Source organism: Falco cherrug, chromosome 3, assembly GCF_023634085.1.
Source record: "Falco cherrug isolate bFalChe1 chromosome 3, bFalChe1.pri, whole genome shotgun sequence".
In the NCBI taxonomy this organism is placed as follows: domain Eukaryota; kingdom Metazoa; phylum Chordata; class Aves; order Falconiformes; family Falconidae; genus Falco; species Falco cherrug.
The window spans coordinates 111,339,233-111,363,355 of record NC_073699.1 but is presented as its reverse complement, the minus strand read 5'-3'; the positions used below and the strand labels follow the sequence as shown (position 1 = coordinate 111,363,355).

At 47.4% G+C, this 24,123-nt stretch overlaps 1 protein-coding gene across 1 annotated transcript in view; it reads right to left on the bottom strand.

The window, feature by feature from the left end:
- Positions 1-3,466: 3,466 nt before the first annotated feature.
- Positions 3,467-24,123, bottom strand: part of PAX7 (paired box 7) — a 100,394-nt gene continuing 79,737 nt past the window's right edge. The window contains 2 exon segments of the mRNA XM_055705297.1: positions 3,467-3,582; positions 7,555-7,801. Of these exon segments, the coding sequence (XP_055561272.1) occupies positions 3,467-3,582; positions 7,555-7,801 (363 nt within the window).

The following is a 24,123-nucleotide window of genomic DNA, read 5'->3' as shown; positions in this document are numbered from 1 at the left end:
CTATTTACAGCAGTGCCCGGGTGTTCGCGGACTTTCTGGTGAAGGTAATTGGCAAATAGGTTTCTACAGTGCTCCCTCTTTTTAATCTTTTTTACTTCTGCGGTCCTGCGCTGTGCGCTGAGCTCAGCTGAAGTCCTCCTTGACAACACGCTGGCGGCGAGGACCGACTGTCCGCCGTTGAGGGATGCTCAGGAGACGCGTGTGCACACACGGGAGAAGAGATCAGAGAACGGCGGGGAGAAGAGAGCTGACAGGTCTTTGCGAGGGGGAGCAGCGGACAAGCAATTCTCATGACAAACTGAAACTCTCCTTCTAGTTTAGCAGGCAGCTAGGAATGCATTTGGTCAGCAATTTCAGTATAAAGAACAAGGGGTTGTGACTGTTGGGGGTAGATACGGGGCCAACAGTCACCGTCTACAAATTTCATCTTCCAGTGGCAAGGAGGGTGTAGATTTGTAGGTGCTCCCAGATGGGGTGATTATCGGCATTTGGCCTCTTAAATACGATTAAATGAAGCACAATCATGTGCTCTGTTGTTTTAGCCGTTGGCTCAGGATGATACTGAGACACTGGAGCAGATTCAAGCAGGTGCTTCGGTCATTAATCCCTACACGAGCATCCGTCACGGAGACACCCTTGCTCCCACCCTCAATCCCCCAGTTCAGGTGTGGCCGAAAGTTACTGTTGTTGAGAATGACATTTAAGCCAGGAATGGAATTCTTTAGATCAGCTCTAAAGTGTAAACAACATAAACCAGCAGCTTTTGTTTCTTTCTGAGATCTCAGACTGGCACAAAGCAGGGAGAGCGCGTCAGGTAATGCAATCGGTCCCAGGCGCTTTGGCTCTTCAGTCACCTCAAGGAAATCGGTACCTTTGGCCTCACCTATTCGTCCAGCTGTAGGTGCTATACATTGCCCTGAGAAAGGATGTGAAGAATGCAAGCCTCGAGAACTTCAAAAGCTTTGTGAGCCAAGGAAAGACTTTAGCAAGCAGGGGGAAGCTTTATGTCTGATACAGCTGGGCAAGCAGAGGCTGAATTGGGATCTCTGGAGCATAAGTAACAGCAATGCAGCCTCTGGATGCCGATGTCGCCCCGCAAAGGACTCCTGCACAGAAACATGCATGTGAGAGGCCAAGCTGGTGTATGAATATGTTTTTAGGAATGTAAAGTGGGCTCTGTCACAGCCGTAAAGCAAAGCTGATGAAAGCCAGATGTGGCTTTGATAGGATGCTGAGCAACATAAGCAGCAAAACTCTGCTTTGGTCAGAACAGGTACTTGTCCATATGGCTCAAGAGAAAGTGGTTTGGTGGTTCATGATAAATGATGCTGGGGCAAGGCAGGGGATAGTTCCCTAGAAAAATGTTGTTTCAGCTGCAAAAACAAGATCAGATTATTTGGGAAGGACGGAAGAGGCAGCAGCAACAGAAGACAGCGCAAGGGGAGCGTCTCCTTTAACAACATAGAAGCGTATGCTAGACCAGAACTCACCCCACCACGTGGTCCCCCATTACCACCAGTGGACAAAGCAGACATTCATTATGGGAAAGCAGACATATAAAATAGTAAGTGTGTTGTAAACCCTAACAGTCTGTGGATGACTTTAAGTACTGCCTGTTGCCATTGAACTTTACACATCAGCTACTGGCTGACACAGATTCTGTGTCTCAGGGTGGTTATCGCAGGGACAGCTTTCCTCGCCCTCTCCAAGTCAAATTTCAGCACGTTCTTGAATGGATCCCTCTCAACACAGGAAGGTGAGGGGGGAAAAAAGTCTGTAATATTAGACATCTGCTTAAGAATAATCTAGGATCATCACAACATGCAAAAAGGAAACGATTTAAAAACCCATGTGGGCCATGACTTGGCAGTAACCTCTTATTGTTGGCTGCTTTTATCTGAGCAGCGTGATGAGCAGAATTGTGAGGCAATACAAAAGCGAGAGCACTGGCCGCCTACAGAAAAGTGGGGTGATAAATCCAGAGAACAAGATCTGGCTTAGAGAGAGACAAGCTCCACGACCAAAATGAAAGCAGAGGGAAGGGACTGAGAGATTTGAGTTGTACAAAACAGTACGTGAAATAAGAGGGGTGGGGAAGAGCCAGGAGGATGGACAAGGGGAAGCATTTCTCCTGGCACCTAGAGGACAAAGAATGCCGTTGGTAAGGTAAACCTTTTCCTGCAGTACAAATAGGTGCAATGCTGCAGCTGAGAGCACCTTTCCTTCCTAGCTGCTGTTAGAAAGACTCTTCAGGTCATCTCCTCTCTGACTCCACAGCTACATTCATCCCTCAGTGAGAGGCAGCTGCGGGAAAGCATCTTCAGAACAAGCACCTTTTTCCTCCAGGTGGCCCTTTACTTGTAGAAGAACCTGGCTTTGCGTACTGACCCCTCCAAGCAGGCAGCTAACGAACACCTCTAACTCTTCCCTCTCCTGTCTTAGTTCTCATGGCCAGCTTCTCTCCTGCTGAGCGAAAGAAGGGCCACTGAAAGTCCTTGCCCTTCTCGACTGGACAGGCAAAAGCTCCAACACGACCGGGTGCCCCGATGCCCTTCCTCTGTGTGTGCAAGGCCAGCGGTCCCTATCGCATCTCCTGCTGCTATCTGATGCCTGTGTCTTTTCAGTGATAATCAGGTCTAAATTGGTCCCTAAGAGGAAAAGTAAATGTTGCTCGTGCCTGTGCCCATAATCTCCAGTCCTCATGCAGCAATTTACATTTACACTTTCCAAAGGTCCCAGGCTGGATGGCCTTACATCCTGCCCCTGCTTAGCAGCAATCTGGCCTGCTTTGGCCCTGCTTTGGGAAGCCACCAGTGAGAACGGAAGGGTACAGTGGGGTGGGGAAATTTGCTGTCACTTTAATATATGTTTTTCTGGTTTTGATTGTGGTTTTGTGTTGGTTTTGTTGTTGTTTGTTTGTTGTTTTTTTTTTAACAAGTTCTTATATTTGGTCCATAGGTCTTCTGTGGTCTTGAATTGTATCACCCTTAATGATCAGCTTGGTTATTCCTTCCTATACAACATTCACCAAATTTACAGCAATGGAAAGAAAAGGAAACAAAATGAAACATTTCTTTTTTTACAAAGAAAAAAAGATCAATTTGGCTTTGACTATGCCAACTACCTAGATCAATGGAAAGTCCTTAAGTGTGGGCAAAATGCCATGGCCAGGTAGGTTAGAGGGAGGGCATGAGCTCGGGGTTAATAAATGTACCCAACCCGTTGTCTCTGGCCACAAGAGGAGTCAGGTCACAGAGGCCAGGCTTGCCTCTGAGAAGAGTGCTCCGGGAGGAGCTGGATACTTGGAGAGCCCTCCCTCTCTTTCCCGTCTCCTTCACAGCTCAAGTTGATGCGAGGTGGAAGGGAAGGAGTAGGGTCCGGGTACAGGTAGATCCCTGGAAGGCTGGTGGTGTTTTCTCCAGTGGTACCAAGTTGCTGGAGTGGGTTGTTGGCACAGTCGGACTCTTCAGTAAGCTTGGCCTGTCTCTACTGGTAGGAGGCCCAGAACGGCTGAGTGTTCTCCGAGCTTCATCCTACGCTGTGTAGACAGACTCACGTTCTTGGCCAAATAATCAACAGCGGCTGAAGAGGAGGGGGGAAGAAAAGAGGGTGAGAAAACAGCAAAACGTTAGCATTTAGTGGAAATAAGGCTTTCAGCATCAAAGGGTGTGTAACCAACGGACCCTGCCGACTGACTCTTGCAAAGAGAGGCCCAACACAGTGGCTGTCACAGACATGGGGGTCCTGCTGCACCCCTAGGAAAGACTGCAGGCAGATGATGGCCCTGCCAGAAACACCTGACAGGTGCTGCTGGGGTTAAGTGCAGCTGCAGCGTGCAGAGTACACTGCACATGCTGCTGCAGTCCCTCGAACCGCTCTGTGAACCTACTGAAAAGAGCTAAAATTCTACTTCTGCCATGGAAAATGGTGTTTCCAAGGGAGCTGCCTGAAGATGAGCCTGAGCAGAAAGCCAGCAGGCTAAGCTTTCCAGCCTCACCTCCCTGTATCATCGCACAGCGGCAAAGCCAACTCCTGCACTCAGTGATGCTGCTGTAAATGATTCCAGAGATTTCACTGGGAGCTCACCAAATCTGGACAAGGCTTGAATCTGACTCATCCGCTGCATGCTGACTCATTTCTGCGAGCTCTGCCACCTGCCTTCATTCACCCTTCCTAAGGGAAAGTGCTTTGCTTATCTCCAGCTGGGAGAGAAACACAGCCACAACTCCTGAGGCAATGCGTGAACCTGTACCCCAGCTCCCCTGACTGCCCCATGGTCTGAGGGGGAAGAGGACCAGGGCAGGATGGTGACATTGCTTATTAGCTGAGCTTCAGTCAAAGTCTCTCCCTTTCACTAGCTTTAATGTCTCAAATTAGATTAATAAGGAGCTGGCAGGAGACGTACAATTGGTGCCAATGAGTAAACAAATTTCAGCCATCAACGTCTTGTCAGACGCCTGCCCCAGAGGAGGTCCCTTCCAGACACAAATTCTTATTAGACTTGTCATATCTATTAGAATTCCTTTCACGCTTCTGCGTTCCATCACCGGCATCATTAACACAGCTCCGGCCTTTGGGAACCACAAGGACCACATTAATCTGGCATTTCTGCTCCTCACTGGCTGGGACAGCGAGGCTGTGCGAGCGTGGGCAGGCTGGCACGCTGGCAGCAAGCAGGCTTGGCGCAGGGTGAGTTATCCAGGGCCGGAGCGATGCCTGCCGGGGAGCCCAGCTTCTGCAGGCGGCAGGGTCTGAAAGGAGCGGAGTTAGGCAAGTGGAGCTGGCTGACTGGCACTCCTCGGGGACTGGGATCTGGGATCCTGGAGCGCCGGGCTCTGTAATGGTGCACTGTGGTGCCTCTAGCTTCAAGGGGGGTTGTACAGAGGATTAGATGCCAAGCTATGGCGCTTGTCCAAGCCTTATCAGCTTGGTCCTCTGGTATTTCAGGTAAACGTATTAAATAATGTCTTGGAGAGGCTGGAGGTAAAGAGGAAATTCACTCCTCAGGCACACTGTGGGTGCATGGTGGCTGTGCCTCTGTTCCTGTTGTCACCCGTGCTCTGGGTGAATTCAGATGGCTGCTTGGGAAAGGAGGGAGGTGAACGGCCAGAGCCGGCCACCCCACTCTGGGCAGTATCCAGCAAAAAGGAAATCTGATGGCAATCCCATCCTTCTATAAAAACCCAGGCTAAACTCCCAATATTGTTTTTTTTATGCCAGTGGGAAGAGTGGCTTGTTGGTTTAATACAGTGGAAACCAAAATAAAACCAGAAACTTACCAGAAGTACTCTGGGTGTTTATTTGCTTATGGGAGAAAGTGTGGTTTTGTGTTTCTAAAATAGAGAGTAAGAAGGAGAGAAAGTGGGGATAGAGAGATTCTCTGCAGGCCAGGTTGAAAGCCAGGTACCAAGGCTACAGAGCTCTTATTTACAAGCCCTGGTTACGTCCCTGTTACACAGAGCCTGCCCCCACCATAACAACCCCCCGTTTTTATTCTATCACAGTGTTCACTAAAAAGAGTTTTGATACTTCTGTGCCGCATCATATAAGCAAGAAACACACGATTTGAACTGAACATCAATAAATGATCTTCTGGAGCTCACCTCAAACTGATGGGCATTTAAACAGCATTTGAAAAGAAGCAGTGAAGAATTAAAAAGCAGGAGGAGTTAGAAGTACCTGCTAAATACAACACGCACTGAGAAAGACAAGGAATAGTGGTGTTGTATCAAGGTCAACTTCATGTGATTGCTCTAACAGGACTAATTACCAATGAAAACTGTTTCCTTGCATAGAGATTATTATAAATGGGGGTCATTATAAGAAAGGTTTATAGAGGAGTGGACTTATGGACTGCCTGTGCGGAGCTGTAAATACAAATATCTATACATACACATGCACACATGTGGAATTAGCTGCTTAACATAGATCCTCCCTTAGAACAGCTACAGCTGGTTGTGCAGCATTGCCATGCAGCGTGGCATTGGCTTTGGCTGTAAGACCTGCCACCCCACTGGGTGTGACTCCAGCTCCCAGCACTGGGAAGCCCTGGCACTGTGGTTGACGCATGATGGTTTCTCACCTACCTTCCTTGCCCCAGCAGGAAGAATGCCTTCATGACTACCTCCCTGCATGTCTCTGGGCATGGGGCACATCTGGACTAACTCTGTTGACCATGCAAGACTTGATGCTGGGCATAAACCTGTTGGCAGCCTGGACTCTCATGACTATTAACAGGAAAACGTTGCTGTTCTGAACCGAGCCCAGTGGGCTTTAAACTGGACTTGTAAATTGAATGGGTGTCCAGCAGGACAGAAGCCATGCGACAGAAATCAGGAAAGGGGGACAAATAAAGCAACATAAATAGGGCTGTGCAAGCAGTTTTTCATCAGCACAAGGAGAGGCCCAAGTAAAAATTCCTGCAGCAAACCAAGACAAACCCTTCTTTCTCTTTCCTCCTCCTTTGCTGGTCTCTCTCTCTCAGAAAATGTAGCTCGTCCTCCTTATTTTATTTTTTACACACATGGGTGTGACTAACGTCTTGCCCAAGGGAATCTTTATTGGAAATACATGGTATTGGAATTTGTTTAAGATTTTTATCAATAGCACGTGTGTCCAGCCTCACATCCAGAAGCGAGGGGAAGGTCAAGGGGTCACAGATCAAACTCCCGAAAAAAAAAAAAGGGAGGGGTGGGGGGAAGCTGCTATTGATCCCGTCTGCTGCCACAGCCGGTTCTCATTTAGCTGTAGAAGTTAAAGACATTAAAGGGCTGTGACGGAGAGGGGAATAAAAAGCCACAGCCAAATGGAAGGAAAGGTCACTAAGGACAAGCTCTGGGCAAGCAGGAGCGCTCCCGGAGGAAGAGGATGCACCTTTAACCCTCCGCAGATCACTCTCTCACACCACCACACTTATTATTAGTTTAACACCGGCAGGTGAGCCCTTTGCCAGGCTTGCTGGTGGTTTTGTGACCCAGCCATTCTGGAGGAGAAACAGACTCTCCCAGGATCCCTCTGCCTTTCAGGTTTGAGGTTTAGGTTCAGGATTACAATTCCAGTCTCACTTCAGCTTTCACAGAACCACAGCCCAGTTGACAGGCAAAGGCTTAACGTATTTTGTAGCAAAACCTCTGAGCGTGGACGCAGCCCTTGCCTTACAGGGGGCAGGGGGGAAAGCAACACATATAGTTCTGCATCCTAAGGGACGGCATTAAAATCCCAGCTTTCCTTTGGCTGAGCAGGGTGAACATGTTGTAGGGCTTTTGGAGAAGTAAGAATTGGATATGGGGAAGGAGAGAGGTCTGGAAGTTGTCCTTTTCTAATAGAAATGTTTTACCTCAAGTGTTTCAAGCACTTTTGAATTGGACTGCGAGGGTGTTGGGGAGGCTGTGTGGAGCAATAACCATCTCTGTCTGGTGAGTAGAATCCCTTTTTTCTCTCTAGATGGACAGATTTCCATGGGAATCCCCTCCGATACAATATCCATACTTTCTTACATTTGCTCCCTCTCTTCTCCTGTTCCCTATGCAGGGGGAATACAATCAGTGCACTTACTTTGTCCGTACTGTCCGTATTGGTAGCCAGCCACTGGGTCCACACTGTAACTGGTGGTGCTGTAGGTGGGAGGACAGTAGGACTGGGAAGTCGGGAGGCTGTCCACAGACTTGATGGAGTCACTCCGCTGGCTGCAGCTGGCAGAGATGGAGTTGGTGGTGTCTAAGCCACCGTGAAGGGGAGAGATGGAGAAGTCAGCTTGGGGTTGCGGAGGAACCCCGCTGGGGTTGCTCAGGATGCTCATCACCTGGAGAAACACAGGAGACAACACGTCAATGTCTGGAGGAGAAAGGGTAAGCGTGCAGCTGCCTTCATGCATACCAGGGAGAAACAGCCTGCATATAATGGTGCTCTATCAGTATAATATACAATATCAATAGAGGTTTGGCCGGGCTGGAGAATGAAGGCCTGCTACCATAAAATAAAACCTCCGCAACTGGCTCCTCTGCATGTAATGCTTTATTTCAAAAGCTTACTAGGGATAATTCAGAAGCTGCTGCCCAGCACACTCAATCTTTGGTCTGTCTTTGCTGACCTGCCAACGTTAGCTGTGCTTTTCAGCATGAACGCTGGAGAAAGGAATAAACGGGACAAACCCTCTCGACATGCACTGCCGTAGGCTGGCACGTCTCCCTTTCTATGCCCAGCCCTCACAGAGGAAGAAACACATAAGACAAGGAGCAAACCCCCTTATTTTCAAAAAGGGATGCTGAAGACTTTCTTTGGAAGTTTAAGTGGAGCTCGGTTTGCAAAGGTCCCTAACCAAACCAGATGCAAATCCTTTCTGGCTTTGATGCAGATTCAGCTTTAGGGACTGAAATGTCAAAGTTCTCTTTACCCTCAAATGTTAAAGGATAACAGGTCCTGGCTCAGCTCATTTCAGTGTAGTGCTTGGTTTGAAAATGTAATTAAATTTGCACACAAGCGATCTTCCTGCTTTGAGACCTGAAACAGATGAACTTTTTTTTTTCCCCCCTTCTTTTGCAGCGAAAATGCCAGATTTGTTCCTGCGGGTGAGTTTGGGGTAAGCCGCTGCCTACAGGCCTTCACACAAGGACCCTGATCCCACTAGCACTTTAATGCAATTGCCTTCTGCAATCAGCAAAATTACCCCCGGGCTGCCAAGTTAAGAGTGTAAAGAGTTTGCAGAAGCGGGGCTGTGGTGAGGGAAGGAAGGGAACTCCTGATGCCTCTCGGTTGATCTCCGCAGCCGCCGCAGGCGTGCCTTGCCGTATTTGTGCTGGGGAAGGGGGGGGAGAGGGGACAGCCAGTCACCTCGGGGGGCCAGGCCAGTGCTCAGATGCCGAGCGGCTGAAAATCTCCAAATTTAGCATAACCTTATTGACATCAATTAAAGTGGCAAATTGGAAATATTTGGAGCCTGGCAAGTGGTAAAATGAGCCCTTTATCCCCCACCAGCGGCCTGGTGAGCTATTGTGCAGAGGATACATTCTCTGCAAGGACACAAGAGGGGTTGTATAGAGCGGCGTCCCCCCTTCCTGCTCACCCCGACACCTTCCCCATCCCCTCCTCCCTCACCTTCCTGCCAGAGCAGCGGCTTAGGCTGAATGACCAGCTACGTGCTGCTCTTTGCTTTCTAAAGCTTCTCCTCTTGCCGGAAGGCCTCAGGAGTCCTGCAAAGATGCTTTCCCTTGATGTCATGCCACCTCCCGACTCAGCCAGACGGAGATCCTTCCCAGGCATTTGTCTGGGAGGGGAATTTGGGAGCAGGGGTGGCTGGACCCCCGTGGAGGGGGAGGCAGTGGGGAGGGACTGGGGGGGGCCGGGGGGGGGGGAGTGTGTTAGTTAAAAAGCCTGGAAAATCAATCTAACCCCAACCACTGGGTTTGTCTGCCGTGTGGTACAGAGGCACAGGAACGAGTTTTGAACAAGCAAAGTAAAAGCAGTGTAGCAGCAGCAGCATAAAGCTCAGGCAGTGGTCATTTAGCTGCTCCTCCTTCAGGGGTCTGCAGCCTGTGCTGAGCTTAGAGTTTGCTGCTGGTCCCCAGAAGTTAAAACTGGCTTAGCTGTCTCTACGCCACGGGGCAGACCGAGTCTAAATTATCTCCAGCTCTCCAGGCCCTCTGGGCACAGCTTCTTAATCACAGTGATTAAGCCTCGAGGTATCTAGATGAAGTTGTTTAGCCATAACACCGTGCAAAGTGTGCAGGTGGAACTCCCTGCCCCATGACAGCCCAAAGACTGAAAGATGGGGATGAAGAAAGGAAATTGCATTTAAATATGCAAGAGAGTAGATTAATATGAAAATAGGGCTGTCATGCTTTTCTGTGTAGATGTAATGTAAACCTCTCTGCCTCCAGGCTTATGCAGCAGGGAAATCACGTGAGTGCAGCCTGAAGGTAGGTTTCCCAGCTGCAAAGTTATTTGTGACCTTCCACTAAAGCTGGGTCAGGAACTTTGACCTGGCTCAGCTACGAATCCCCTCAAACACCCCTCGATCCCACCGGCTGCAGCCAGCTCTCACAGCTTCAGCACCACCTTAGCTGCAGGTGTTATACCCTGTGCACCTCTTTGCCCTGACAGATAACCAGGACACTCGCATATACAGCAGCCACAAGACATTATTGGGTTTCATTCGCAAGCAGAATCAGATGTTTAAAACAATGAACATCCTTCTTGCATGCGCCACGATACAGTCATATGAATTACGAGTTATTTGGGGAAAGCTCCACCTTGGGCAGCACAAAGCTGGGCCATTTCACTTCTCCCTTCCTGAGCTGTCCAGGGCTGGCAGTGCTGCCTGACCAGGGATGTGCTGCCCGCACCGCCAAGCCCTGCAGGTGCAGAAAAGAAATTGTGCACTATAAAATGAAGGGCAACTGGAACCACTCAGAGACCAGAGGGTTTTCTAGTGCTCTCCCTCCTGGCCAGCTCCCCAAAAGAGTCAGCTGCTTTATATTACCCAGAGAAAATAAAAGGCTCTTAAAGCAAGCAGAAGTCATATTAACACTTCCGCTAAAGCCTTTTTAAAAAGAAAGCAATGTTGGTAAATGAAACCCAGATTCACAGTCTTCGGGTTCAGAGGAGCTGAGACCGGAGAAGACACTTGCACAAATCCTACTAAAGACATTTAATTGTCTTTAATCAGTCAGAATCAGGACTGATTTCTAATCCCAGCTCTGCTACTGATTCACAAGGGTTTGTGCAAGTCACTTAAGCTAGGACTCAACTCAACTAACCTTAGGCATCTGAAGTTAAGTTTCTAGTCTCTGCTAATCCTCTAGAATCCGTCTACAGAGAAACTGACACTTCTGAAGGACAATTCATCCCCTCCTAATACAGGCTGAATTTCCTCTGGCAAAACATAGGTGCGCCAATATTTCATCACAACAATGCCAGGGTGGTGAACGGGTATGTAACTCTGCGGAGGCTGGAGAGGAGAGATGCTGGAAGGTGGTTACAAGATGCACATCCCTGCTAGGTGCTCCCATGGAGGCAGGGTGGTCTCAGAGCTGCAGATGAACGCTGACAGAGGCTGAGCCAGGAACCCCAAAGATCTCTGTTCCTTCTTCAGCAGCACTGACGGTGGGAAGCATCTGCCTTTTCCAGGCACGCTGACAGCAATTTGGAGCTGAGTTCCCCTGAAACTCTGTTTGCACAGGTTTATCAGAGGACAGCATCCGATCTCCCCAACCCCAGGACAAGAGTAAATCGGAGATTTCTATTCCCTCTCTGCTACACAGCCACCCAGCATGGCTAACCCTACACAAGCCCTCCAGCCTCAGCAGGCCCGTGTTATCTGACTTCTTGTTTCAGCTGGATAAACTCATTTTCCAGGCAACTTTTGAACTCAGGAAAGTCTGGGGCATCTGGAGAAATCCCCTCCTCAAGAATGCAAGTCCTTTTACCTTTTCTTTTTGACCTTGCTTTCTTATAATTTATTACTTCTTGGTGCATTATCATCACTAACTAAAAATCAATACCCACTTCACATCTGTAAGGTTTTATCTGGAGGGAAATCTGCTACCTGTCCATCACAGTGATTGACAGCCTTCCCTTTCCCCTCCCTCTCGTCAGTTGTCCCTCTCCCTTGCCCCATCTCCTTTCCTTTTGCTGCTGTCCCAAATCAGTCACAGGCGTGGCGTGGGCTTGCACTTCGGGGTAAGTCAATAACAGCCATGGTGCTAGGAGCCTTCAGCCTTGTTCCTACCCTTTCCGGAGGTCATTTGTCATGGGGGAGAGGGGGTAGGGGTCTTGATGTGTTGGGGAGACCAAGGTTAATGCACAAAGACCCTCCTGGATGAAAGAGCCAACCCACCCCCCCTCCCCACCTCCTTCTGCTGCCTCCCTCCCCACCCTCATCTCTGCAGCTCCCCCCTGTTCCTCCCCCCCCCGGGACGTTTCATCACTCTCTCCCCTACTTTAAAAGAAGGGGAGTTAAAAAAATGTAATTAATTCCCTCCATTTCTGAGCTGGCCCTCAGGGCCTCTGGCCGTGGAAACTGTAGCAGGGGAAATGTGCACCCTTTATGATAAACGAATGCGGCTTTGGAAAGGGAAGTGCAATTAGGGCCTTCAATCTGTGCAATCAGGCCTTCAGATTTTAGGTTGGGGGGGGGGGGGGTTGGGGGGGGGCAGGAGGGGCTCAAGGGGCAGACAAGCAATAGGGAGACATACCACTTAGCTGGAGCAGGGTGTGAGGACGTCAGGGAGGGGAGCGGGCGGGTGGCAGGTGAGTTCCATGACAAAGCCTTGTCCCAGCAGACCTGGCTGCTGCACCTCTGCCGTCAGGAGCTCTACAGCAAATACCAGGGCAGCCCAGGCCATGCCAGTCATCCTGAGAGTCCCTACACCTCCTACCCTGCGTTCCCAGTTTGCTTTAGGCTTGCTAAGATACCCAGCTGATAGAGACATCAGGCCCTGACCACAGCGGGCTTTATATATATGCTTCGTGATGCTGCGCTGCCCCACGCCCAGGAGGACACGGAGGTGCTGCGAGGAGATCAAACTCAAGCAAGCAAAACGATGGGGAGGCAGGAGCCTGCAGACAGCATTTTGCAGAATGACCCCTGATTCTGTGGTGTCTCCATTTGTGGACACCCAATTTGACACAGCACAAAGCGTCCAAAATCAGAGGCTGCCTTAGAAAAATGCTGCATTTAGAAACTGCTGAGCCTGGCTAAGTTCAGAATAAAGGGAAGACGTAATGATCTGCAACTAGCTGAAGGGTGTTAACTCCAGAGAAGCTGCCGGGTGGTCCCAAAGGAATGCAAACTGGTTACCAGGCAGAAACCAAAAAGGAAAGGTCTCTTAGCAGTCGGCAGTATTTCTGAGGCTGTGGTACAGCTTTCCTAGGAATGGGTAGAAATCCCGTCTCTTCAGGAAAGGCTGGAAATGTGATCCGTTGGAATATCTGATACTACATCACTAGGAAGTTCTCTGTTACAAAGAGTGTTTGTAGGCTGAAATCTCTGTTTCAGCTTCTGTGGTGTTAACATTTATGCCACTTCCTAGGGAACAGAAAGTGTGACAGGGGCCTGATGGCTGCGCTGGGAAACATGCTGGATCTTGTGGATTCACTAACGACATGCACCAGACTAACAAAGTTCCTCCACAAGGGCTTGGACTCTCTGCCATTTGTGGTTGATTCAGCTTCTGCTCTACATAGGTCATGCTCTGTCCTCCAAGACTTTCTTAGCTACTTGGTGGGGACCCAGCTTAATCTTTTCCATCTTTGTTTTGCAGCCTGTTCAGCTAATCTTTTCCTTCTCTCTTGCAGAAGGCAACCCTTCCTCATATTAATGCTTTTTGATCTCTGTGGATTCATTTTCACTTGGTGGGAAGAGGAAGAGTCGATTATTCTATACATACATTAAATGGAAACAAAATGAAGAGGTGACTGTAGGACTATTGAAAGCTGAAGAAAGAGTTAGGAGGAGATAAATACAGTTTCCCCAAAGATCTTCACTTGAAAGGAGGATAAATATATGCAAATATGCCCCTAGGTAGGACTAAAATGACTTATGTAGCAATCACTAACACTGCACTCACAAAACCAAGCAATTAATTTTGAATATTTTCTAAATCACTAGACCCAGATGAGTTGTATCCCAGTATGCCAAACCAATCCGGTAAGTACACCCATTAAATTTGATTTTGCAATCAGACCAAGGATCCAGACAGTGCTTCACACTTCTTGCACCCAGAAAATGCCTGATCTGGGTAACAGCAGTCCCTCGCATCTAATGTCACTTCCAACTAAATTTTGGAGCCAAGGGAGCAAACTTCACATCAGCCTTCTGTAAGAGTAAGTACACTCGCTCCAAGCACAGTCCTGATTCACACTGGCATAAATGAACATGTGACTCATCTCTCCCCTTCATTTTTGTTGTGGGTTAAAGTTTAAAAAACCTGATGCTCCACTGCCTCATCTAGCCAGTAGTGCTAAAGAGAACAGTGTTAAGAATACAAGCTAACATCATCTTACAAATCTTTACGCTGCGGCAGGACTCTGGGGCTGAGGTGGCTGCTGCTGTATAAGAGTATTGTCTCCGTTTCCTAACCTTCCCCACTCCATTGGAAAATACGTGGAGGCCAGAGAAATGCCTTTCCCAAGGCCACACAAAGTGTGTCAGAAGCAAAGCCGGGAACAGAACGCAATGTTCCTGAATCCCTTCTGGTGTGTATGGGACATATCATACCAGATCCCTTCAAACTGCTCAGAAATGGTTACTGTGGGCCTGTGCTTGAGCAGTGGTACAGTTTGGCAGTGAACAATAAACCCAGAAATATCATCAATGCCTTTCAGTGACTTAAAACATCTGAAGGATGTTTTAGCGCCATAGGGGAGTGGTCTAGGACACAGCGGGTGAAATGGAGATGAGCATTTGTGTCCTAAAATGACCCTGTTCACTTAACGGATGAAAAACTGCCACACACTCATGATGGAGAGGGCTTGGGGAGATGCTGGGGGTGAGATGGAGCTGAGGATGCAATGGTGAGCTGCAGCAAAGCAGACCAATGCAGGCTGCACAAGGGGAGGATTAAAAAAAAAAGGCGATGGGAAGTTATTACCTGATTGTTCAAGGCTATGGTGAGGTTCCACCTGGAGCACTGCATCTTGTTTTGGGCACCCTGCTTCTGTAGAGATGTACAAATTATAGAGAAGGTCTAAAGAAAAGTTTCTAAGCTATACAAAAGAATGGGAAGGTCTTAGCTATAAGGGTAAGAGAAAGTGATTAAGTCTGGATGTTCTGGGAAAGAGGAGTGGGCTCTTCTTGCAGTGGAAATAGCGTAAGGAAATTGGAAGTACCACAGGGTTATACATCCACTAAGGGCTACGAGAAACCCTGCAGCAGAAGTGTAATTTGGAGGGGAAGGGCGGAGGCATCACTGTGAATAGGAATTACATTAAAACTGCTTGATCTAGAAACATGAGCCACTATCCCTGGCATTAGGGCACACAACTCTCCTATCACTTACATAAAAGCAGATGGCAAAGTTTTTAGTAGTCTGAATAACCAGAGAGGAAACAAAAAGCCAAGCTAGCGCGGGCTGTTTGAGGCAAAGGGGGGTCCTAGTTCTATGGGCATCAATTTCACTACCAAGCAGAATCAAGTAACATGGGCTCACCCCTTCCAGAAATGGGAGACACTCAAGCCAAAAGGCTAACTAGCACCTTACCACCCTGAAATGTCAAAGGGGTTTGATTTGCATGGACCGCTGAGCATCTCCCCCCTGAAAATGGGCAGTTTGTGCTTTACTAACCACCAACTTCATTATTCATCTTCTGCTACCTAAGCATGAAGTGTTTTTCCTGATTATATTGCAGTTGCTATGACATTTCATATAACAGTAACCAAAAGAAAGCCAATGCTCCCCAAACGTGCTGGTCAGCAAACTGAGCCCCCCCACGTTCCTTACTTCTAGGCAGTAGACTGCATTAACAGAAGTCACCACAAGCAAACTACGCTGATGCTGTTCTCCCCATGAATACATTTTTCTGTGAAGGCCAAGTGAATACATTGGGAAGGAAAGTCTCCACAGGAAAATCCCTTTGTTGAGATGCAGAGCATCTCTGGGCAACTTGACACAGGGTATTAATTCCAGGAATACAAATCTTGCTTGTGGCATTTTGGAACTCACAAAGTCACCAGGGATGAGAAAGCAGAAATGCACAACCATGGAAAACTGGAATTCCTAAACTTTTCCAAACCAGCAGAAGGAGTCAGGTTAGGTTTGGTTTTGGAAATGGGCTGGACTTGTGCCTTTTCTTCTGCACCTATTTTTCCATTCTTAGGTAAGCTCAGACATGCTGATGGCAGGCAGGGAATGAAAAGCTTTTGGGGCTTGGGGAGAGATTAAAAATAGCAAGAACTAAACAAAACAACATACACCAATGTTTCCTGCTAAATCAACCCTAAATCTAATTACTGTGCATCTGCCTGATGTGAATAATGGCAGGGTGGGGAGACCATGCAGTACAGCTAAGTCCCAGCAAATTAAAGCTGGTTTATAAACTTCTGTTATTCCTCTCTTCAGCAGCCCCACGCTGGCAGAGACTAACAAAGACAAACCAAAATTCACAGAAAGGTCTCCTCTTCCCCTCCTCCCTTTCCATTTCTCTCCCTCATTTTTTTTTTTCTTTTCCATTTCTCAGCTAAGCTGATCTGTGCTCGCTCACTATCACAACCCCCTGCGGACACTGGTAATGGAGTGCGGGTGCTGACTTACTGCTTCGAAACAAGATTTCCTGAGATCCTTTGAGTCTGCTCCATGCCCCCCCTCGCCTGCTTTTCTCTCTCCGTCTCTCTCTTTTTGGAGAGTGGAGGGGAGCCTCTATAAATGTGAAAGGAGCTGCACTACAAAGAATCCCCCGAGTGGCATATCCCAGCCCCAGGCGAAGCTGCTTGGTGCACTGATAGTCCTGCGTATCTGCTCTAGGACTCCTCTTTCTCTTCCCCTCCCTCTTTCTCTGATCAATCAAGGGCTGTAATCAGTTAAGGTCCAGCTTAACTGCAGTGTAAGATACACCAGTTAAGCAAAGCCAATGCCTCCAGGGTTCCCATCGTAAATATGGAGAGGTCATGGGGAGATGAAATAAGCCTGATAAGTTCAGCAAGTGCAGGGCTAACTAGGCTCGCACCAAACACTTAATAACTCAAGCTGGCAAAAGAATGGAAGAAAGAGAAAATCAGAAGTGATTCCTATTGCCAGCTCCTCTGCTGCTTGTTTGCTTTCTCTCCCAGTTCCCTGCTTTCCAGGGGGAGTGCTTGGTGCATTTTTTAAGGTAAGGGTTTTTCTTTGCAGCTCACCCTAATGAATGAACAACCCAGATCCCGCTCCCATCTGGAAGTGCCTCAGCTCACTTTGGATATTCTGAAGGATGAATTATTCAAGTCAAGACCATTTTTACTTCTCACCATAGGAAAATCACAGCTCCTGAATCCAAGGCAATGCCTTTTGCAGCCCTACATAGTGCCATGTGCTCTCCCTTCGGACTCCTCTCTGCTGCTAGGGAGCACTGTGGTATTTTCAAAGACAGGGAGCTGCTTGCTTTTGCCAAGCACGAACCCCAAAACCCTCACAGGATCTGAACTCAGGGATAATGGAGCTGCATCCACCAAGGTGCAGAGTATTAGTGTAAACAAATAGCAGAAAAGTGGGGATTTGTGCTGAAAACACTGGCTTAAATAGAGGATCACCCTTAGAGCTAAGAAGTTCTAGCTCAACAATCTCTTTGCCTGTTTTGCTCCATAGTAAGGCTTTTCCTTTCTCTCCAGAAATTTCCATTCTCAGAGATGGTCCAGGGAAAACAAGCCCTTTGTATTCATAATTTGCAATCACTTGTACACAAAATTCTTGTTGGTCTGGATCCAAAGAGCTTGTAGTTCCACAATCCACTTCTTGAAGAGGAGGCTGAGGACTATCGGACTGTCCAGGGGACTTGCCTGTGCAGGACAAGCTACTGTCTGTTTCTGAACCCCAGAGCTCATTTCTGCCCCTCAGATGTGAGAAATCTGGCAGGATTCGATCACCATCAAACCCACCCCCAAATTCTACCTGGTCTTAATCCAAAACTCATATCTCTAGGTGAACACAACATGAGGTTTGGATCCAAATACCACTGCGTCGGCTCCCGTTTAATTGGACATTGGCCCACTAGGCATTACAGATAGGGGGGAAAGAAAGCATATAGGATTTATTAAAAACGATGCAGACATACAAAGAGCAGAACAAAATCTTTAACCAGGAGCGATAAGAAAGCCCTAAAGGATTTGAGTTTAGATAAGTATCCCTCTTTGAGTCCTCCAGCTCTTTAAAAGCTATTTGGACTGGAGTTTTCCTGTGGTGTTATAGGTGCTTACTTAAGCAGGGGATGAGATTAATTCTTCCCTGGGTATTTTGGCACTCCTGCACCCGGGGTCTGCTGAGGAGCAGCACAAATGTCGGTAAGTTTGCAATGATTATTTGAGTAACAATCACAAACAGGTGAAGTCTTTGAACAATAAAGTATAAATGTATAAAGCGTAAAAGCATAAAGCTGAGCTAACACATCATTAACTGCACTTCCTTCTTATTTGTCCAGCACAATTTCATTTCAGCTATGTCTGATGGCACTGCAAAATAAAATATGTTTTAGAATTATAATATGAAGCCACCAGGAAGCGATCTCAAGCATCAGACTAGTGAAACACCAATTTCTGAAACCTTGCTCTTCTTATGAATGTAATTTACTGCTTTGAACTAAGTGATTTTTAAGAAGAAAAAGATACACTGATGAAAGGTAGCTGTCTGCTGGCAAAGCTACGTCTGTGCCAAAGGGAAGGGTCTTACCTCATTAAAATTAAACCTCTTCCAAACGAAAACAGCAATACATTTACTAAGTGGGTATGTAAACCAGCACATAGCTTGCTCTCTTGTACAAATGCAAGCAAAGAACTTTATACATTAACCCCACAACTCCTGGCTGAGCTACAAGCTCTCTTTTCTGAAAATATCTTGATCAAAAGCCTCCAAAAAATGGCAAATCCTCTAACTTGCTGAGTAGAGTGGTGCCCCTCACCTGTCCTCCTTGCTGCAATGCCAAGGGCAGGAGTGAAGGTATCGCACCCTTGTATTACTCGAGCAGAGTTTTTAAGGCATCTCCTGCATGCAGAAGTTTAAAAGCATACAAGCTACTGCTGATCCAGAGATAAATGGTGGAAAAGGGATTAGAGATACTTAGCAGAGGAGAGGGAAGACTCAGGAAGGGCTGATTATTTTAAAGATATGACTATTTAAAGATAATGATTGCATAAATTTAATTAATGCATTTTCATGCTGCAAATGGCCGTTTTGTAATTAATGTATCTGGCCTCGCTAAGCATGGGAGATCACATCTCCCAGCCCCCCCTCCCTTCTCAATTCCCCCCTCCGCCTCTCGTTTAATGAAAGACAGAAAGCAGATGACAGAAACAATTTGTCAGCCAGTACGGGTGTCAGATGCCTAATTGGTTGCGCTGAGTTAGTGGAAAGTAAAGGGGGAGAGGGTCGAGGCTGGGGGGGCTCTTTCCTCTTTATCCGAGGCTTCAGGGTGGGTGTCCGTATTGGTGGCGGGGAGCGAGGGGGCGAAAAGTGTTTCTTGTTAATTGATGGAGATTAGGACACAGATTGGCTGTGGCAGGGACTGGGCAGTGACAAGAAGGGGACAGGAGAGGCTGGTTAACACCCGTGCAAACAAGCTGCCATATCTCACAATACGTTAAGTCCCAGCAGCATTGACAACACCAATGGTTTTCTCCTGTGCTCCCCGCTCCCACTGCACCCCAGTACCCCCCGTCACAACTGCTGGGGGAAGAACTTAGCACAGAGATCTGCAGCCCTGGGCACAGCTCTCCTCTGGTTTGCACTCTCCAGTTTGGAGAGGAATCAGGACCCTGGCGGAAAGTTCGGGATCCTGGGGAAAGGGTGCTGTGCATGGGAGGATGCAGGGCTGAGGCCATGGGCAAAGCAGAAAGACCAAAGCCCAAAACCAAGATCACTGCCTGGGTCTTACTTGCTCAAAGCCTTGCCCTGGGTTCAGACCAGGGTGTCAGTGTTAGCACGTAAGAGATCCTCAGAAAATTTGTGTCCTGTCTCCTCCCATCCCTGCCCCACCAAGAGACTGTCTTAAAAACTGCAAGATTAAGTAAAACTGGAGTTAACGTATGTACCAGCTGGTGCCTGAGCTTTGTGGGTGCATTTGGGTCACCAGTAATAAAGCGTCCACCTGATTAATTCTCCTCTGGTCATTATGTGGAGAGGAAAACCTCCTGTCCACACAAAATGGCCCAGGAGTCTGGAGCTTTCTGTATCGGGGAGCTCACCCCCTGAACTCCAGCAAGAGCTGAGCATCCTGACCCTTCAGACACCCCCCAAGAAAGTAGCAGGACAGATCACGTGCTATCCAAAGTCACACCTACGTAAAAAGCAGAAATGTGTCTTCTTTCTGCAGCATTCTTCTTTCTTCAAAGATTGTGGTGACCTGCTTTAATGTATTTATCATCAGCCCTAGGCAGAGTGGGGCTGCCACCTCTCACCTTACAACTGGAAAAATGAGCCCAATAAAGGCTAAAACTCAAGATGGTGCAGATTTATGGGGGAGCAGGAATCTGAACAACCCAAAGCCAAGGCTGATGTCCTCCTTCCGGACAGCCTTATAATAAGTTAAGCACAGCAATGAGGGGAACTTCAAAACATTAGTGCCACATGATGCTGTTTGGTGTATCTATAGGCCTTTCCCTGGAAGATACAAGAAAGTTTTACAAAGGTGGCAACAGCTTGATCAGCTCTGTTTCACTGCCACACACAAAAAAGGTGGTGGGTAGCAAGGCATGGGGAGCTAAAAATAGAAAATGTTGAGTTTTCATGCTGGGTACTGATCACATTTAAACATGCAGCCTGCAGTAATGAAAATACTATGAAGCTTCTGCATTATATTATAGGTCACTCCAGAAAAGGTTTACAAAGGGTCGACAGGTGATGAATAAATACTATGAAAAAGATAAACAACATTTTCTTTTACATGAAAGAAAGCCTTTCAAATAGCATAAATGCAAATGGAAAGGAAATGGGTGAGGGATGCACGCGCAAATACAAACTTCTCATTGAAAGATCAAAATGAAGTAAAACACTGCAATTTGTAACAAAAAGATACTGAAAATAAAATATCCAGCTGCAACATTTTTGTCCCTTTGCTTATAAAGAAAGACAAATAAGCCCTGCAGAAAGTGTTGAGTGAAATGAAACCATTTTGCTTTCCACAATGTCCCAGCAACCTGTCCCCTCATCTGTGGTGATCTGTTATCCTTTCTACCGCAGGGTAAGCGTGTTACAGACGCACCACAGGACTTGGCAATGTATAATGAAGCCATTCCTACTGCTATTTATTTGTGTTGCAATGACACAGAAGTGCTGTAGTCAAGGAGCATGTCCCACTCCTCAAGACCCTGCACAAAAAAGCAGCAAAATCCAAAAGCCCCCAAATGCCAGATATTTCAGCTCTGGGGACTGGTTGTCTCCCCTCAGGCCTCGCTCTCTTTCTGCTCCCACCCCAAGAAAGCAGATCAGAAGAAAAGGAAAGAAGGGGAATGCACCAGATTCCTGAATCTCTTCCCCTGCAAAGTCAAGAGAGTAGAAGCCAAGTCTGGTCCAACTCTAAGAATGAAAAAAAGGGCCTAAGGTGCTGCAGATAAAATGGCAGAATGGGAATTATTAATTAACCTCTTCCAAAAATTCACCATGCACAGGCACTGAAGAAGTACTCTGCATTTACTCCTTCCACAAACACAACCCCCACACACCCTGGCATAGTCCTTCAGCCTCCTGTGTTGAGTGTGAACCACTGAGCGGTGGAGCTCTGCTGACGAGGAATGTGGTCTATTGTGTCTTAAAACAAATGCTAAATGATTACAAGCACTGTACCGGCTGAGAAAAAAAGCAGGCTGCGGTGAGTTGTGCCTGTCACGTCACTGCTCCTGCTTGGCAAATAAGTTCTAATGCACAATTGGTATTTATTAGATGACATACAACAACTGCCTCATTAAATCAGGGCTTGAGTGTAGGCCGGAAGTCTTAATTTAAAGTGTCACCAGCTATTGAAATCAGATGGTTTAGGCAGGAGCGGAGTGAAGGGAAGGGGAAAAAAATTGGGACCTCAAGAAGTAGGAAACCGTCACCGGTCCTAACTCACCTTTTGAAATGGGTTGCGATTTTTATGCTGGTCGGGGCACTGGTTCGAAAAATATTTGTTCTGCATTTGCTTTCTCTACGTGCACTTTCAAACTCTCCCCCTAATAAACGGTTGGGCACCTTTCTGTGTGTTTTAAATGCAGTGTCGAAAGCAAAGGTTAATGCTGGAGATTGCATTCCAATTGAAAACGCGGCAACCGGTAAATTTGGTTTGTTTAGAGTGGAAATGCTTGAACTGCTGTAGATGGGTGGCGGGTGCGAAAGCATGGGGAGAGGGGGGTGGGAGACGCTCCCTGCGCCCCAGCTCCTCTCTGGACAAAATTAAATTTCAAAGTTTAATGAGTTGCGAAGGGCGCTGGATTAAAAAGCCTGGTCCCTGCGCTGCCAAAACTGAAGCAGTGCGATGAAGAGAGAGAGAGAAAAAAAAAAAAATCCCACCGAACCCAAAACGTCAGGGAACAGAGCAAGTGAAAAATGTCAGGGCAAATTGCTCTTGACAGTGTTAATATCTGCACCTCATAGCAATAATTACATGTAAATAAATAGTGAAATAGCTCTCAGCTGGAGTCTGTACTCCGAGTGCAGATGCCACTAACAGCCAGCTGGGGACCTTTCGCTCTTCGACTGCCGTTTCCCCCCTTTCTTCCCTCCCTCCCCCCGTTTCATCTATGCCAGAGCAATTGCTAGCGACTGCAGATCTGTTCACAGCCCTCCCCCCTTTCTCATGGCACCGTGTTCGCTCCCTCTTCATATCACCCTCCCAGCCAGGGGCTGCTGTCGGCTGTCAAGGAAAAGTACGTTGTTTTTAGCCCCTTGCTAGGGGAAAACAAGCTTTACTGGATTCACGTCTGGCCATCGCATGAATAAAGCTGAGGGAATGGGAATGGCGTGGCTGACTATCCTTCCATCTCTGTGGGCTCCTAAAAATGTCAGGAGGGATGGAGCTATCTGTTTCAAGCACTGGGATTATGTTCTTCTTATCACCAAGGTTGTCTATATTTCTAAAGGACACCAGCGAACATACGGTTTGGCATCAGGATGCAAAAAGATGCTTCATTTCCACAGGAGATGCATCTCCCACTGCTATCAGTAGCATCCACAGAGATTTATAAGCCTGAGCCAGTGCCTCCAACCCTTGCCCCAAACCCACACCATTCCTTCCAAGGGCATCACTGCAAAAAGCTGCCGAAGAAATCATGAATGATATTGAGAGGGTGAAAATCATGTGAGGCCCAGGAAAGCACCCTATGCCACATCCTCATGCAGAGTTTATGTTTATGGTTGCTATCAGCGAGGACCCACTGGGCGAGGCAGAGCTCAGCCCCAAGCACTGTGGTTGTCCCCAAGCTCCCGGCAGCTCCAAGGAGAAAATTCCCATCGTTTCCCAGGCACTCGGATCATATGGCCAAAGGGCTGTGGGCCTCTGAGTGGGGAGGCAGGAAGGGAAGACTCCAAAGGGCTGAAAATAAACAACAACTGCACAGGAATATGGAATTACTAAATACAAAGCACTTTTACAGAGAAGGCCTTTTGGGCTACCAAAGGGCCTTGACAAAGTCTCAGGTTCCTACCTTACATTTAAACAGGATAAAATCTCTGTGCCTCCATTCTTGGCCTTGCAGATAACAACGTTCCCCATGGGACCGCGAGGAGAAACACATCCCAGGATGATGAGATGCTCAGATATTACGATGAAAGTCTTAGATAAAGTTAAGCTCATTATTTTAGCCCTATTCTCTTCCGCTCAGCCAATTTCTCTCTCTGTGCCCTCAGTTTAGCTCCCAGCCCTACAAGTCTGGGTCTAGTGGTGAGCCATAGGGCTCTGCTAACCATTTAGGAGACCCGTGATGCTCACTGCTGAATGAAGCTGGCGTGTGCCTGGCCCCGCCACCAAAAGATGCCATGCTCTCACGCCGACACAGCTCATTAGCCACTCCCTAATCAGCATCACTCCGGGGCCAAACCACTAGACCAAAGCAAATAAAAAAAAATAACCTGCCACTGATAGGAGGGAGACATTCCTGCTGAACCACAGCCTTGTGTAAGGGAGAAAAGCTTTGAGGCCTTTCCTTTCAGCTAATGAAATTCACAACACCACCCCACACTGCACTGAGCAACAAACACAGCTCCATTATTTGGAAAACAAATATGTTCTTTAGAGCTTCCTGGTTGTCAAACACCTTTTTGTTTAGCTCAACAACTAATCCACTTATCAGAGGATAAAGCTGCCAGTGAATCACCAGTATGATAAAAGCATGCACAAAATTAGCAAAAATTTGCCTATGGCTCCTGCACATTTAACAAACACCAGCTAAGAGAAAAATGATTCCTTTTTTTTTTTTTTTTTTTTTTTTTTTTTAATAACCGAGATCCCCATGAGAGATTCTGTCAGATAGTG